The 18,254-nt window shown below is 41.3% G+C and overlaps 1 protein-coding gene across 1 annotated transcript in view; it reads left to right on the top strand.

Annotated features, from left to right (window-relative positions):
- Positions 1–18,035, top strand: part of LOC139473385 (cubilin-like) — a 37,146-nt gene extending 19,111 nt beyond the window's left edge. The window contains exons 14-26 of the mRNA XM_071255944.1: positions 382–481; positions 1,048–1,169; positions 1,953–2,099; positions 2,353–2,434; positions 3,595–3,710; positions 4,300–4,461; positions 6,328–6,409; positions 6,758–6,885; positions 10,091–10,267; positions 11,811–11,904; positions 12,858–12,982; positions 15,561–15,728; positions 16,621–18,035. Of these exons, the coding sequence (XP_071112045.1) occupies positions 382–481; positions 1,048–1,169; positions 1,953–2,099; positions 2,353–2,434; positions 3,595–3,710; positions 4,300–4,461; positions 6,328–6,409; positions 6,758–6,885; positions 10,091–10,267; positions 11,811–11,904; positions 12,858–12,982; positions 15,561–15,728; positions 16,621–17,264 (2,147 nt within the window). The 3' untranslated portion in view covers positions 17,265–18,035. The remainder of the gene's footprint in view (positions 1–381; positions 482–1,047; positions 1,170–1,952; positions 2,100–2,352; positions 2,435–3,594; positions 3,711–4,299; positions 4,462–6,327; positions 6,410–6,757; positions 6,886–10,090; positions 10,268–11,810; positions 11,905–12,857; positions 12,983–15,560; positions 15,729–16,620) is intronic.
- Positions 18,036–18,254: the final 219 nt, after the last annotated feature.

The raw sequence follows: 18,254 nt of genomic DNA, 5'->3' as shown, positions 1-18,254 counted from the left end.
GGGAAGATGACATCCCCGGGGCAACTCCTGGGAGTTCCCAAGCACAAATATATGTATACAGAAGTGCTGTTTCTGATCATTTAGAAATTTAATCTTGAATTCAGCGTTTTAGCATACAATAAGAAACGTCGGAGAGTTTTACTTCATGCTCGTTCACGAATATCCTCGCTACGACCCATTCAAGTGAACAAAACGAAGATATGCATACCATCAAACTATCGTATACGTGAAGTATCAGTATTGGTATGGCCATGGGCACCGACACATTACTTCTTCACAGTAGGAAAATAGCATTGGAGACATTGGGATGTCGTTGCTGTTTCTGGTCACTTAATACAAGGAACTACTACAATGCAATCACCGTATCATGTTGGGTTTCAGAAAACTGTAACGGAGACACCGAGATAATCACCGTAACAAACACCGTACAGAGGTTAACCTTCCCGACAACGCGGATGAAACTGAACAACAACTTCCCCAGGTAGGTTAAGACATGTATAGTGTCTCTGCCTGTGTTCAGTTTCTGGTTCTGGTTTGAATCTGTGCGTGCATTAAGCTGATGTTCCCTAATACAACTGAAATGCTGTTCAAAGAAGCCCATAAAACCCAGGCCAACTGATCGCCCACTTTTCGATACGAACTGCAAGAACAACAATTCTTCCATATTTCGAACTTGAATACGTACAGTTTCTTTGTTGTTTTGTAAGAAAATGTATTGACCGTACCTTTGAACGCTCCGTCAATGAACTGAACGACTCGCAATATGTGGAAAGTGGCAGTTCTACTTGCCGAAACGGACTCATCGCATATTGTTCTTTAAGATGTTTTTTGCGAGGTGGAACTTTTCGTAAACGGGATCGGGTAGTCACTTTCAGGCTCGCAAAGGATGATACATGCCACTGTATTTCAGTGGATAGAGCAATACTCATGATGTCAATCACTGGATTGTCTGTTTCATGCTCGATTATTTACAGTCCGCAGTCAAAGAAGGTGGAGCAAACCTTCATGTCATGATAAATATACACCTTTTCTTTGATGTCTCTTCAGCAACACCAACTGCAAATGGAGGCTGCGCACAAATGGCAACAGGGGTCTCACATACCTCGAAGTGTATGATTTGTTATTGTCCATGACAACATGTGATGAAAACTATCTAATGGCTTCGAGCGGTAAGTAAGTGTGGCCTCTGTGTGAAGAGGTGAGGAGAAATTGGGTTTCACGTCGCGTTCTAGATTACTGCACTTATATAGCGAAGTACATGCACGTGTGTGTGTGTGTGTGTGTGTGTGTGTGTGTGTGTGTGTGTGTGTGTGTGCTTGAACAAGTCCGGACTGATGCCAATTTTTATAGTGCTAGTCCACTAAGATACCTTGCCGCAGCTTTACATGAATACCCCACTCAGACACAGATATTGACTCCGAGTCGACCATTACTTTTTTAGCCCCTTAATGCCGAGCGCCAGGCTGGGCAACAACCATCTGGTAACGTCTTTTGGTATGACGCGGCCGGGGATCAAACCCCGGACCTTCCGCTCCCGGGGCAGACGCTCTACCACCAGACCACTCTATAACTGTATAGTGCGTGGAGGAAATGAGTATATGTGTCAAGGCCATTGTAAGGTGTCAGATAACGTTCGACTGTGACTGATCAGAAATATCTGCACTGCTGGAATAGCTCAAATGTTTCTCTAACATCTGACTAAGTTAGTAGTAATTAGTAGGTTACAGTGTGAGCTTTACAAGCTGCATTAATTAAACAGACGACAGCTAAAACGATATTCACTGCATTGCAGATATGCTGTCGTTCACAGTAGCATTGCTAGTGGGTATGCAATACCAATATCCTTAATCTTGACACCCCTTGTGCTTAATAAAAGATAAATGCACACTCATTTTCATTATCGCCGAGAGGCGATGTAATTGCAATAGTAATACCATCTACCTCGATTTCAGACAACGATCAAACACAAGAAATCAAGACATGGTGCAATACTCAACACGGGAATGTAACCTCCCTCGGTGACATCTTTCTCATGGTCGCAGTCAATAACTTCCGGTCCGAACGGAAGTTCACAGCCAAATTCTGGCGGGAGTCGGGCTGTGAGTTACTTCCGTCTATTTGTGCATTTATTTCAAACTTATTCCTAATATAGAACTACACTTTCTATCAACTACATTTAGCTCTTGAAGTGTTGAGGCAGTGTAGCTGCATCAAACATCACGGGGAGGGTAAACTTGAGTAAATCATTCGAAACGTCCGGAAACATGTTAACAAAGGTAACTGATAGTTTCCATGTTCAAGGGTAGATGCATCATTCGTTCTAAATATGCGTTTGACGGTCCTGTGTTCTAGACACCTGTGAGGACAGGAAGCTGTCCGCATCTACACAGTGGAACTACCTGACTTCACCTGGATTTCCGGCCAACTATCCAAAGTGGGTGTCTCACTCGTGGCAAAATCTGCTGCAAAGTACAGTAAACTACGGTTATAACGAACACGCTTATAACGAACTGACGGATATAACGAACTTACTTTTTAGTTCCGACTATTTGCTGTAATTATGCTGTATACATGCTTATAACGAACTACGGTTATAACGAACTAAAAATATTAGTCCCTTTGAGTTCGTTATAACCGTAGTTTATTGTAAACATACATTTGTTTTAAAGATCAATCTTACTTCTGGCGTTCTAAGCCACGGTAAATAATGAGTGAGTAGTTCTTTTTTCGCCGCTTTAAGCAATACCCTAACATGAACAACGTCAGCTGCAGCCATGCAAGGGATTGTATGGCTGGAACAAGTATATTGGTTTCTTTTTGTTTCTGGTTTTGTGATGTAAACATAGGTGTCTTGTAGTATTAGCAGCAGCAGTAGCAGCGTCATGTAACACCTTTTGTTTCAAGTTAGAGGCAACAGGCCCATAGAACATAACATTGCAGAAATACAATTACTGATAAAATTACTTATACAATTTCATTGCATTCAATATGAATTTCAACAGCTGTACAATAGTAGGTTTATGGTTAGTTGACATCAGACGAACAAAGGATTACAGTGACGGATTTACAAAGAATTTAGGATCAATGTATCGATATCTTAAATCATTAAAAGCAGGGCATACAAGTGCAAAATGATAATCATTTTCCGCTTGCAGAAGCAGCACCAGTAGCACAAACCCATAATATAAATAGTTTCTGGTTGTGAGATTTAATGAAACATGTAGTAGCAGTAGCAAAATTTAAGTGAGTGAGTGAGTGAGTTGGGTTTAACGCCGCTTTTAACAGTATTCCAGTTATATCACGGCGTGTCAGCTTAGTGTGGGAGGAAATCCCGAAGTGATGCAGGTCTAAGACGTTTACCCACGAGCACGGGTATGGTGCTGACAAACCTAGAAACATAATTGGGGCGAACCGGGATTCGAACCCACAATCATAGGTTTCTGTCGCGCCCAAGGGACGCAACTCCGCACAGCGAATCGCGGCGCCTTAGACGTCTGGGCCACCCGTGCCCCCAGCAAAGTTTAAGGCTGAACTTAGGCCACAGGAAGGTCGATTTGCCTGTTCTCTCATTCATGGATGGATTATCTCCCACAGCAACGCCAACTGCAGCTGGGTGATCAGCAGCCGGCTCACCACAGATAACATCAAGCTGGAGTTCATACAGATTAATACACACAGCTGCGATCATGACGTCATCAACGTGTACGAAGGTGCGTAAGGCTGCACTCTTGAGAAATCTAAATACGTATCGATTGGAAGGAATGTTAATATGAACAAATGAGAGATGAGATGCGTTAAAAATGTGACTGTGCTAAAAGTGCTATTGGCATAGATGGCACACTCTAAGCAATCAATTTGTGTTTCGAAAATAATTGTTCAATTAGGTACTGGAAAGTCCCAGTCGAATTCTCGCGGAAATACTTACAGAGTATGTGACTTTACCGCAGAATTGCATAAAAATCGTGGAATTTGCCTTTTTGAAATAAATACACTATTTTTCATTTCTTTAAAAACATTTCTGTTGAATATTTCACTCTAATGATGCCCAAACATTTAACATGCGTTTCAGACATACAAAATATGAATCCCACAAAAAAAAATGTCTTAAATAATTCTCACTTTTAATTGTCTTGTGGTATTATGACAACATAAGTTGACGTGTTAAACCAACCCTGAACCGTCTAAATGCACGAAATTAAAATTAAGTTTATACTTATGTTTTTACCGCTGAATTTTGACAATGTTTCCGCCGAGTTCTCCAATAGGCTTGATCACTAAGTATGATGTTTTCAACTTAAGGTACCTCAACCAGTCAACTCCGAGGCAAGATGTGCGGGTCGGGGTATGCGACCTCGACACTTCAGTCCTTTGGCTCAAGCCTTTATATAACTTTCACGACGGACAGTACCATTACCGACACGGGCTTTAAACTAGCTTATTACAGCGTCCATCCATCAGGAGGTAAGTACTGCCTGTGTACATGCACTGTTGACGAGCCTGTGAAACCATGCGGTCCTCAAACCCGTTGCCTCCCTTTGTTAGCATATGACACGTACTGCTGAAAAGTGTTCATGAGAACCTCGTTAATTTGGAAACACCTCATCTCATGTCATCATCAATATCGTATTCATCCGCAAACCGAAACTTTCCTGATATATCATGGTGTGTTTGTTTCTGGTTTTTATGTATTATATATTCAGTTATATTTGAAAATATAAGATCGTTATTACTCTTGATGCCAGAAATACTTTCAATCTGGCTCACTGAAGCCAAGTAGGATTAGCAGAGTAATATGATGCGAGTGAAGATGCGCCACTCGTCATGTAAACATCAACTTGTCAGTGAGTGAGTTTTAACGCAGCTCTGAACAGTTGCATCATGGCGTGTCAGCTTGATGTGGGAGGAAAGCCCGAATATAAAATCATTACTTGTACCTGAAAAATATGTATCTGTACTTCAGGATAGAACTTGGAGAAGATCTTTGTGTAAATTACGTATATCATTACATAATTTTAATGTTAATAATCTTAGAAAGAAAAATGTACAAGCTAAAGAAAGTAGTTTATGCCGTTATCGTAATGAAGGGCTATGTTGAGGATGAGTTTCATGTACTTCTCATTCGTAAATATTATCAGTTTCTTAGAAATAGATACCTCCCTATGATTTCAACAATGTACAGAGATGAACAACTGAATTTTTTTGTTGTTGAACTCCCGCAATGCTAATACAATATCATCTCTGTCAATATTCCTGAAGAAGATTTTTGAAATTAGACGTTAATATTATATGTAAACTTATTATTACCTACACGTGACTGTACACTGTGGATACAAAAAACAACAACACTTCTGTACTATAGGCCTAAAATATTGAATACACTTCTTTCTGTCTGTCTGTCTGTCTGTCTGTCTGAAAGCCCGAAATGATGCAGGTCTCAGACTTTTGCCACGTTTATGAGTGAGAGAGTGAGTGAGTATGGTTTTACGCCGCTTTTAGCAATATTACAGCAATATCACGGCGGGGGACACCAGAAATGAGCTTCACACATTGTATCCATGTCAGGAATCGAACCCCGGTCTTCGGCGTGACGAGAGAACGCTTTAACCACTAGGCTACCCGACCGCCCCGCCACGGTTATGAAACCCATAACCTATGATCACGGATGTGGTGCTGACAAGCCTAGAAATATAATCAGGGCGAATCGGGAGTCAAGCCCACAATCATAGGTTTCAGGCGATCTCAAGGGACAGCAACTTTGGCCCGCGAATTGCGGGGCCTGAGATGACTGGGCCACCCGTACTCATGGGTTTGACTGAATAAATGGCAAGAGATTTGACGTTGCTTGACGGATAGAAGCGTCATATATTGTATTCATGAGTGATGTCGGACTCGGGCTTTCAGCTTGATGAGCGAACACCTCAGCCACTGGGCTACCCTACCGTCTCTTGCTTTTAGACAAGTAGTGTTACGTTAAGTCTACACAGAGATTGGTAAAGGATCATTACGATGACATGACATAGTTAGGTCACGTTTCACTTTAGATCATCAAGCTTTTTGGGAATTTCTCGATGTCTTTCTTTAACAGCAGTTAAAACTAGCAGTGTACATTTAACAAATCTAGTGATGTAGATGCATTTCTGGATGCGCGCTTACAAGGGCGATCAGGTTAAAATTGTCAAAAAGGGCCTGCCTGTGACGCTAACTACGTAAGCACAGACTTAGCGATTGTTTAGTTCTAAGATCAGATAACTGACACGAATAACGTGTTTTAAATCCAAAATCAGTTTAATGCATATGATATAACATCTAAGACATCTGTATTTCCAGAGACTCCCGATGTTGTAAGGATCCCGGCCAGCGAAGACATCGCGACACTGAACTCACCGGACTACCCGTTGTCGTACCCAAGGTAAAGTATACACTTTGTATCTACATTTACCAAATACAGTAAACTACGGTTATAACGAACACGCTTATAACGAACTGGTGGATAGAACGAACTGGTTTTTAGGTCCCTGCCATTTGCTGTATCTCTGCTGTACATATGCTTATAACGAATTACGGTTATAACGAACTAGAATTTGTGGTCCCTTTGAGTTCGCTATAACCGAAGTTTACTGTAACGCTTTCTCTGTTATAATCTATAGTGGACCTCAGTAAATCCTGCTTTCAATAAAATCTTACACAGTTCCTTGGTCCGCCGGTTCCCTCACAATACACTGCGGGTAGACGCTGTATACATCGGTTGTATTTCCAGGAACATGAGGAGGTTCTGGGTGATTACAGCGTCAAGCGACGACGTGGTGACCGTGCAACGTTCAACAACGTACGGGTCCAGCAAGAGACAGTGCAGAAACAGACATGACACCCTAGCAGTCTACGACGGTATGTACTGTGTTGGTCGCCACTTACCTTGTGGACCGCCTCCGTGGCCTAGTGGTAGAGCGTCCGCCCAGAGAGCAGAAGGTCCTGGTTTCGATGCCCGGCCACGTCATACCAAAAACGTTAAAAAGATGGTACTTGTTGTTACCCTGTCTGGCGCTCGTCATTAAGGGGCTAAAACAAGGACTCGGGGTCAGTATACTGTGTTTGAGTTGGGTATTCATGTTAAAATTGCGGCATGGTATCTCAGTGACCTAGCACTATAAATCGGCATCTTGGACGCGACGTTAAACCCCATTTCACCTCGCCTCACTTATCTCCGGGGCGGAATAGGCCCACAGTACCCCATATTTTGTAACACTGACAAATGAGGATGGTTGCAAAGAGTGACTTGGCTGATGTTGAGCGTTTGTGGCCAGGCGGCTGCAAGCTACTGGGTTGCTCGATAATTTACCAGCCTTTGTAATTCCGTCTGTTATTCCGTTAACTTCAACCTGTTTTCTGAAACGCAATAAGTGATGAACGTTCAGTTTTGGAGGATGTTCACCACTCCCATGAGAACTGATGACTTCATTATGATTGAAGTAAAGGATCCAGACCAAAATGTTTTAAATGGCTTACAAAAGAACGGCATAGTAAATAATCGTTTTTCGTAACATCGTCCACAATGGCCAACGTCGAGTGTTTACTTAATTAAGGCCAATGTGAAGGACACAATTGTGTGTGGCAAAGGTGTCGGCTCTTCTGTAGATGGTGTTCCCAAAACACCAAATTTCACTTCTTTTGAAATGGTAAATGGATATAAAGGGAAATATCTTGCATCATTTGTTCATCTGAAAACTGTTTTCTGTTTCTTGCTTTCAATGCAACCGATGTTTGTATTGATGCCCCATGTATACCTCCATAGATTTACAGACCTCATTCGCAGCTAATCGATAAAACATTGAACCAGTTCAGGGTTTTACCTTGATTTAAAAAAGTGGGGATCAAGGGAAACCCTAATTATACATATTAACGGTCCTTGCCCGCAATATGAGAGTCCTGTAAAGTAAAGAAATGGTACAATGTACTGTACGTTTTGATAATTACTTTAGAGCCTGCTATGAATCAATGATCATGTGGATTTGCAGTGGTCATGATTGATGGATGAAATGTTAGACGCCCATTTCTGCTCTTGATGTACTCTGGGTACAATGAATATTATTGTGCGTCCCTTGGGACGCAGTTTATCCAAGAATCTTTTTTCTGCATTTGTGCATCGCTTAACCCCAGGAAAGCCTCTATTTACATCAACAATTATTTATATGTTGACTGAAAACAATTAGGTGAACTAAAAACATAGTTTTATCAGTCTGAATATACCTTCATTTCTATACATGAAATGTACATGCCTGTCACGTCTACCTGGGGATTCATGTGAACATTATACCATGGTTGTAAAAGGTGAGGTGAAATAGGGTTTAACGGTCCGTTCAAGATTATAGCGACGTGGATGTACGTGTATGTGTGGCTGCTTGTACTAGCCCGGGCTAGCTCCGGTTTTATAGTGCTAGCCCGCTGAGATACCATGCCGCAGTTTAACATGGATACCGCACTCAGACACACATTCCTGACTCCGAGCCGACCAGTCTTTGTGTTATCCCTTAATGCTGAACGCCAAGCAGGGTAACCACATTTACCATCTTTTAATGTCTTTTGGTATGACGTGATCAGGGTTTTAACGACCGACCTTCCGCTCTCCGGGCAGACAATCTATCCACTAGACCACAGAGGCTGTCCATGGTTTAAGTGCCAGGTCAACCGGTCGGGCATTCGTCACCACTCGCCCCTTTCCGTAACCTGCAAGAAGATTCGTCCCCCTATCGATGAATGTGATGTGCGAAAATACCACAAACGAATCAGAATGCGCGTATGATTTCAAGTTCTTCGTCAAAGAATCTCTCAGAAATAATTTTTGATTTTACATATGTCTTGGATCTAAAAATATACCCAAGACACAGTTAGATGTGTTCAATCATACTGTATAATTCTGCACGTTCCAATGTGCTTTAAATTGCATCTGAAATATATATAACGCATGGGGAAATAATACGTGAACCATAACGCAACGAGTAGCCAATTGTTTTAGGTATGCCCGTTTGCGCTAAGACGGAACCCGGTCGCAAAAATTGCCAGGAGAGGGGCACGAGTCACTATACGGCTTGTCCCGTAATAACACGAGGTGGCCACGAATGCCTGATTGGGTTTTTTAGCCCAGTTACCTGGCTGGTAAGGCGTCACTGTGATCCAGTGGAATGGATCAGTCCTTATGCTTCATTCACAGTTCAATCTCATTAAGGGGCGGTCGGGTAGCCTAGTGGTTAAAGCGTTCGCTCGTCACGCCGAAGACCCGCGTTCGATTCCCGACATGGGTACAATGTGTGAAGCCCATTTCTGGTGCCCCCGCCTTGATATTGCTGGAATATTGCTAAAAGCGGCTTAAAACCATACTCCCCTCAATCATTAAAATCCCATTAAAATCAGCCGCGAAACAAAGATCTGAGGACACCCCATTACGGATCACGTCAGAACGACCTTTCGAAAACTTTGACAGACCACTGAAAGAAGTTGGTATCAGCCAATTAGAAAGCAGCTTCCTCGAGCTTTACGGCACTCGTTTCAACCTGTCGACTTTGTTACAGACTATGCTTGAAAAATATGTCGACACAGTTTAAAATTTTGAAAACTGAACAAACGAACAATCTGGAATGTCTAAAACATGTTTGAGATTGTATAGCAGTGCTTTCCGCATACTGTGCAACGCCTCCTCCGTTCAAATATTTATCCCACGGAAGCGAGAGATAGACGATAATTTTGACGGAATCAGTCGTACGGGCCGTAACTGTCGTTCGGAATACACCGTGTTAACGTTTTCGAGGTTGCATGATTAGAAAAGACATTCCGACTGTCACTTTCATGATCTGGTAAGCGACGCTTTGATTGGTCGGATAAAAGGTCGTTCTGGCGTGACCCGTCATGGGATGTCCTCAGATCTTTGTTTAGCGATAGCGAGAACTAAGATCTGATTTTAATGAGATTGCTCACAGTTTTGCCTGGTCCAGATTCCTTATTTTCAGGTCTTTGTTTACAGCTGGAATGTTAAAAACTGGCTTTAAACATCAATTATTTACTCACTCCCAGCATGTGGTTTCTCCATCTTTTTACACAGGTGTAAGCGAAACAAACACTTTGCTGGGCTATTTCTGTCACATCGACCTTCCAGTTGACGCACATATGGTCTTCCAAAGCAGCGGCCAATTTTTGTATCTGTCCCTCTTCTCATCTGACAGCATCGTCGAATCCGGCTACGCCGGAACTTTCAGCGTCACCTATTTCAGCGGACAGGGTAATTGCTCTTACATGTTGTTAACAGCTTAATCATATTTTACAGGAAGTCACTGGGGTCTTCAAAACATGTCATGTTATCCGTAGGTCTAGAAAAGCGGGGTGCCGTTCTTTACATGGAATATTTAAGTACGAAAGGTATTCACAATGTACCGGTACAACGCAACTCTAGTAACATAGCCCGTACAGCCAACAACAATATACATTGTCATTATAGAACTTCAGCTCACTGAGGGTGACATCCACAGGGTTAAATCTGGTAACTGCGCAATATCAGATAATATCATGTACAACCTTTCGCGAACTATGACCGACCAATGGAATAACTAACAGGAAGTTAACATTAGCCACTTAGCAAGCAGTTTTCTTAGCTTAGCGGTACCAGTTTCAAACTTGCGACTTTCATTCCAGACTATGCTCTTAATGTATTTTGAATAAGTCATACAGTCCGTAATAGTTGTTTTGTGTTGAGCTTTAGAAGTTGCATGATTAGACAACATATTCCGTTAACAATGTAACATAACAATATGAATATTTCATATATATTTTTTTATTACGTGTTTGTATCGTTATCTATCGCGTAGTTGTCCGATTTTCGATCACGCACGTTGATACTAGTTAAGTTCGACATACTCGTTAATCCGTCATAATCACATGCAACCAACAATGTCGGATTAACGGGAATTTACTGTACTTTACAAGTCCTAGCTTCACAATACATAGTGCATAAGTTCTTCAGGCAATGTGCTTTCTGAATTCTAAATATGCTATAGCGGATGATGATACGAGGACCCTAAGTTATTGGTATAGTCCCATGGAGGAGATACATATCTCATAACATGTTTCATAAAAGAATTCTTTTGTAGTACAGTAAACTACGGTTATAACGAACACGCTTATAACGAACTTACTTTTTTGTCCCGACTATTTGCTGTAGTTATGCTGTATATATGCTTATAACGAACTACGGTTATAACGAACTAAAATTAGCAGTCCATTTAAGTTCGTTATAACCGTAGTTTACTGTATTTGGCATGACTGCGTGCCTCAATGGATGCCTATGGTATTATTAAAACTATTTAGCATCTTATGTGTATATTTGGGGCGAAACGCTGTATTACCGAAAGATGGCATCAAAGTTTTTAGTACCGCGACGCATAGCATTCTTAATTATAATGAAGGGATAGGACACCAATGTAGGCATACCGAACATAAATATCCATTATATCTGCGACCTATCTTTCTTTTTAGCTGCTTCTCCTTCTAAGATAAACGAATGTATTATGATCAGGAACAGTTGTCTACCGATCCCTATTTAACTTTGACTTTCATTTTATCTGTTTTTTAACACGATAAAGACAATACTGATGAAAAAGTATAGAAATATTATATTCATCACAAGACCGAATGTTTTTATGAGATACTGTCAAATACACCATTTCTAAAACATTTATTAAATCGGTAAAGGAACTAATTGATTGGTTAACTGTGTCCCCACCGCGGTCAGCTAAGCTCTGATGTAAGCCTATATGTATCTATTCCAGCTCAGCGCGCCTGTCTTCCTGGTGAGATGGAGTCATTGCGCACACAGGCCTACTGGCAGTATCTGAAGTATCCAGTGAGGGGAGAGTATCCAAGGTAGGTCACCTCGACAGCCGCGGTCGACGTTGATGTAATTCACTAGTCCATAACATCAATGCCATTATATCAACGTGAGCATAGAATTACCCACACTTTTAAGGAATTAATTGTATTATATATTCTACAGAGGCTTTTTCCCCGTATGTATGAATGAGTGAGGATGGTTTTACACCCCTTTTAGCAATATTCCAACAATATCACGACGGGGTACACCAGAAATAGACTTAACACATTGTACCCATGTCTGGAATCGAACCCGTGTCTTCATTGTGACGAGCGAACGCTTTAACCACTAGGCCACCCGACCGCCCCCTATGTATGAAACCGATGTATGTAGATACACATATATTTTGTAAGGATAGTGCAAATCACGGCCTCATCCTTGCTTATTTCTAAACGCGTTTACCAGTAACACATTTGTACCATATATAATGTACTTGTTAATGTACTTATAATGTACTCAAAATGATGAAGTACTAATGAATCTATTAGTTTTAAGTTGTCTTTACTCCTGGCTTTCAAGATTGTATTGCTATATAAAAATTGTATTTGAAGACATAAAATAAAATTTGATTTATAGGTTGTGATCTATTAGTACAAGTTTCCGTTAATGTTGGGTTCGAATCCCACCTTGGGACGATTATGATTCTTCATCTGTTCGCACCATAACGGTGTTTCTGGGTTTCGTCAAAGTCGTATAATGTGTTACCCCTCGACCCTATTACGTCGCCACGGGGGTACCCGGAAGTAACGAGAGACTGTAGTTGCATGATCACAAGGCAGACATAAGCCTTGGGGTTGTTTAGTCACATTTTAAATCACTCCACGGATTCAATTATATATATCAGCTGGTTACCTGGCAAAAACCTGAGCTCGCTTTTATATCGAAACAAAGTGTAATACCGTAGACTGCACTCGTGACAATCCTGTTTTGTAAATGTTGCTTCCAGACATGCCCACTGTGCGTGGAAACTGTGGACCGACAACCCCAACTCCACCATCGTTGTGGAAGTGACGGTATCCGACCTGGAAGAGTCTTACAGCTGCAAATACGACGCAGTCCGGGTTTTTGATGGTATGCCCTACTTCCCTCTTCTAAATATGTTAATACATGTCTAGCATTAACGGATTTCCGTTATGTTTACACATTCCTTGATATGTCTTCACATGAGGATATTCGAGGAGGTAACTCTGCCCACAGCTTTGTCTTTCCAACTCTCAACACCAATTAGAAATCGTTGCAATACGAATATAACGATGCATATGCATCTGAAATTATTACCTGTGAAGTCTTTAAGAGGTTAATAAATTAAATTGTAAACCTATACAAGGTGAATCTTATCAGTTGTGTGTTTAACTGTACATGTTTGATAGCAGTATATGTTTGATGGAGTACATGTTTGATGGAGTACATGTTTAATGGAGTACATGTTTAATGGAATACATGTTTGATGGCAGTACATGTTTGATGGAGTACATGTTTGATGGAATACATGTTTGATGGAATACATGTTTGATGGCAGTACATGTTTGATGGCAGTACAAGTTTGATGGCAGAACAAGTTTGATGACAGAACAAGTTTGATGGCAGTACATGTTTGATGGCAGTACAAGTTTGATGTCAGTGCATGTTTGATGGTGTACAAGTTTGATGGCAGTACAAGTTTGATGGCAGAACATGTTTGATGGAGTACATGTTTGATGGCAGTACATGTTTGATGGCAGTACATGTTTGATGGAATACATGTATGATGGCAGTACATGTTTGATGGAATACATGTTTGATGGAATACATGTATGATGGCAGTACTAGTATGATGGCAGTGCATGTTTGATGGGAGTACATGTTTGATGGCAGTACATGTTTGATGGAGTACATGTTTGATGGCAGTACATGTTTGATGGAATACATGTTTCATGGAACACATGTTTGACAGAGTACATGTTTGATGGCCGTACATGTTTGATGGAATACATGTTTGATGGCAGTACATGTTTGATGGCAGTACATGTTTGATGGCAGTACATGTTTGATGGAATACATGTTTCATGGAACACATGTTTGATGGAGTACATGTTTGATGGCCGTACATGTTTGATGGAATACATGTTTGTTGGCAGTACATGTTTGATGGAGTACATGTTTGATGGCAGTACATGTTTGTTGGCAGTACATGTTTGATGGCAGTACATGTTTAATGGAGTACATGTTTGATGCAGTACATGTTTGATGGCAGTACATGTTTGATGACAGTACATGTTTGATGGCAGTACATGTTTAATGGAGTACATGTTTGATGGCAGTACATGTTTGATGGCAGTACATGTTTGATGGAATACATATTTGATGGCAGTACATGTTTGATGGCAGTACATGTTTGATGGAATACATGTTTAATGGAGTACATGTTTGATGGCAGTACATGTTTGATGGAGTACATGTTTGATGGAATACATGTTTGATGGAGTACATGTTTGATGGCAGTACATGTTTGATGGCAGTACATGTTTGATGGAGTACAAGTTTGATGGAATACATGTTTGATGTCAGTACATGTTTGATGGAATACATGTTTGTTGGCAGTACATGTTTGATGGAATACATGTTTGTTGGCAGTACATGTTTGATGGAATACATGTTTGATGTCAGTGCATGTTTGATGGAATACATGTTTGATGGAGTACATGTTTGATGGCAGTACATGTTTGATGGAGTACATGTTTGATGGCAGTACATGTTTGATGGCAGTACATGTTTGATGGAGTACATGTTTGATGGCAGTACATGTTTGATGGAGTACATGTTTGATGGAATACATGTTTGATGGAGTACATGTTTGATGGCCGTACATGTCTGATGGCAGTACATGTTTGATGGCAGTACATGTTTGATGGAGTACATGTTTGATGGCAGTACATGTCTGATGGCAGTACATGTTTGATGGAGTACATGTTTGATGGAATACATGTTTGTTGGCAGTACATGTTTGATGGAGTACATGTTTGATTGAGTACATGTTTGATGGCAGTACATGTCTGATGGCAGTACATGTTTGATGGCAGTACATGTTTGATGGAGTACATGTTTGATGGAGTACATATCTGATGGCAGTACATGTTTGATGGAGTACATGTTTGATGGAATACATGTTTGATGGCAGTACATGTTTGATGGAATACATGTCTGATGGCAGTACATGTTTAATGGAATACATGTTTGATGGCAGTACATGTCTGATGGCAGTACATGTTTGATGGCAGTACATGTTTGATGGAATACATGTTTAATGGAATACATGTTTGATGGAGTACATGTTTGGTGGCAGTACAAGTTTGGTGGCAGTACATGTTTGATGGAGTACATGTTTGATAGGAGTAGATGTTTAATGGCAGTACATGTCTGGTGGCAGTACATGTTTGATGGAATACATGTTTAATGGAATACATGTTTGATGGAATACATGTTTGATGGAATACATGTTTGATGGAATACATGTTGATGGCAGTACATGTTTGATGAGAGCTCATGTTTTCATTTTTGTTTTATTTTAAAGTTTTGCTTATTTACATGTATAATCGGAAGCAGATTGCCATTACACTTGTACTTGTTAATTTGGTACATTCACATACAGTTGTATCCACTTGGTTTCTAGGTTACAGCACCCTGAGTCCCGAGACGGGGGTATTCTGTGGCAAGCAGACCCCCACGTTCTACAGCAGTGGTCGCTACCTCTTCCTGTTGTTCGTCAGCGATGACTTGAACCAGGGTAGCGGCTTCACCCTCAGATACAGAGTCAAACCGGACGTCGAGGAGCCAGACGGTATGTACTCCTGGTGTCTCACAATACAAGACACGTTGTTACAGATAGTCATCGATTCCTACTTAAAGCCTGCAAGTCCTGAAATATCGAGAAGCCAAAATGTGTCACAATGGAATTCCCTTTCAGCACACTGAAGCAGTATACCATTTTCATTACGCGTAATGACCAGTGAAGATCCGGGGTAGAATGGGTCTTCAGTAACCCATTCTTGACGTATAAGTCGACTATGCTTGTCGTCAGAGGCGACTAACGGGATCGGGTGGTCAGACTCGCTGACTTGGTTGATGCATGCCATAATATTCAAATTGCGTGGATCGGTGCTCATGATGTCAATCATAGGATTGTCTGGTCCAGAGTCGATTATTGAAGACCGCCGTCATATAGCTGGAATATTGCTGAGTGCGGCGTTAAATAACAAACAATCAAACATTAAGCGCAAAACAAATAATTTACACAAGTGAACATTGTACCACTCTGTATTTTGTTACACAACGCTTACACCCAAGCCGTTTATGAAATGGCCGCTCGGTGGCGACCTTAAAGTGTTTGGGTCATGAAAAAGTCACCTTTGTCATAAATCTCCCATGGCTTGAGTCAATACTCTGTATGTCCATATTGCTGACTGGCACAAAACAAATTCACTCATTCATTTGTCTGTGACAGGATGACGTGTTACTCAAGCTAGGCTGCCTGTGACATTATTGACCATCAATCTATCCAGTCACCACCGCTCGATCACTGCGCATTATGTTAATGCTTTGGCATACATTTAAATTCGTTCTATGTTTTACAAATTCGATGTTTTAAGGGTTCAGTTATTTAGTGTCTTTACGCCCCAAACTGTCGTTATGATAACCAATCAGTACTAGTATATGTTCATTTTCTCTTTCAGCCGAAAAGAAAAAATCAGATGGTCTACTAATAGGTGCGACTACAGCAGGAGTCTTCCTTCTGATCGTTACAATCACATGCTTTTTCTGCTTCCTGGGCAAATTGAGACGTAAGCCACCACAGTCACGACAGTCAGCTCCGCCATCACACACGGACCCCCCTGCGTACAGCCGCAGCAACAGCACCGTCTACGTTGTGTCGCCTATATTTGTAGGTGCTACCAACCCGACAGCCTCGGACCCACCACCTTATCCCGGTCTCACTAACCCAGCGTACTCCAGTTCGCTGGATGACCTTCCGCCATCTTACCCTGGTATTGAGCACGCACAACCACTGAGCCCACAATTCCATGCGCCACCCAGGGGGAATGAACACATGTATGACGACGTTTTTTCAGACGTTCCCAGCAACCTCCCGGCTCCACCCCCGTATGCAGTTACAGATACAATACCACAAGAAAGCCCCCCAGAGTACGAGACTGTCGTGTCCCAGGCGCCGCAGAAGGAAACAGACTTGGGAAAATACTCTGGAACGCAGATGCACCAACAAGCAAGATCTCGATCTGATCAGGGAGAACATGGCCGAGGTAGCTCATCGTCTCCGCGTTCACATCCACTAACGTATGAATTGCTCGGACCCGTTTAAGTCCGAATGTTAAGAGTGAATATTTTGTGACAAAAACATGCTCAATACCATTTCCTGTCCAGTCTTTCATCAGAGCTACGGAGGAATTAGCTCTGCTTCGGCATTTCAAATCGTATTCAAAGACAACTTACGATCTGACTTCTGTTTTAAGTCTACCATTCATCAAAAAGTATTTGGATGAGATAATGTTTAAGGCATTAGTCTGTCAAGGATCTGCTGTTAATAGTACTCTCTTATTATGACCCTTTGTCTGTCAGCAACGTACCCGTGCTCCAGTTAACGTTTCCTTCCACATAAATATTTTCCAAGGAGGCGTTAAACACAAATCACCTTATAACTTATCCACAAGGTACATACGATCTTCTGAAGTAGAAGGATGTCATCTGGAATCTCCAATGCACGTACAGGGAGCGTCGAAGTGTAATGAATCTCCCAGTGTAATGAATTTTATTTTTATGTTCTATGCTATTTTAGCACACCGGCTCCCTACTGCTGAGTTGAATATCCCATTTAAAAGGCCAGAATAATGGTGCTTAATGTCATATATTTTAAATAGGAGCAGGTAGCCCCCAGCTATATTCCCGTTATAAGGACTCCCGTAAGGCAACAGTTATTCAGCACTGAATGTAAGTCATCATTGTTGTAGTGTTGTTTATCATATATTTTGTTCGTGTGTATATGATCCCCGATATATTGCTTTTCTATTGTTACAAAATTTATTTTTAGATCTGTTTCATTCAAAGGATTTTATTGACCGATCGATCCATTACTTGAACGGCATTAGTTCTATTATATATTCATATGTACAGAGGCTTTATTTCTGTATGTATGAGTGAGTGAGTATGACTTTACGCCCCTTTTAGCAATATTCCAGCAATATAACGGCGGGGGACACCAGAAATAGACTTAACACATTGTACCAATGTCGGGAATCGAACCCGTGTCTTCATCTTGACGAGCGAAAGCTTTAACCACTAGGCCACCCGACCG

Source organism: Haliotis cracherodii, unplaced genomic scaffold (assembly GCF_022045235.1).
Source record: "Haliotis cracherodii isolate W230 unplaced genomic scaffold, xgHalCrac1.p SCAF_1, whole genome shotgun sequence".
Taxonomy (NCBI): domain Eukaryota; kingdom Metazoa; phylum Mollusca; class Gastropoda; order Lepetellida; family Haliotidae; genus Haliotis; species Haliotis cracherodii.
Note: the sequence above shows the minus strand (reverse complement) of the source record. Positions and strands in the feature narration are given on the sequence as shown.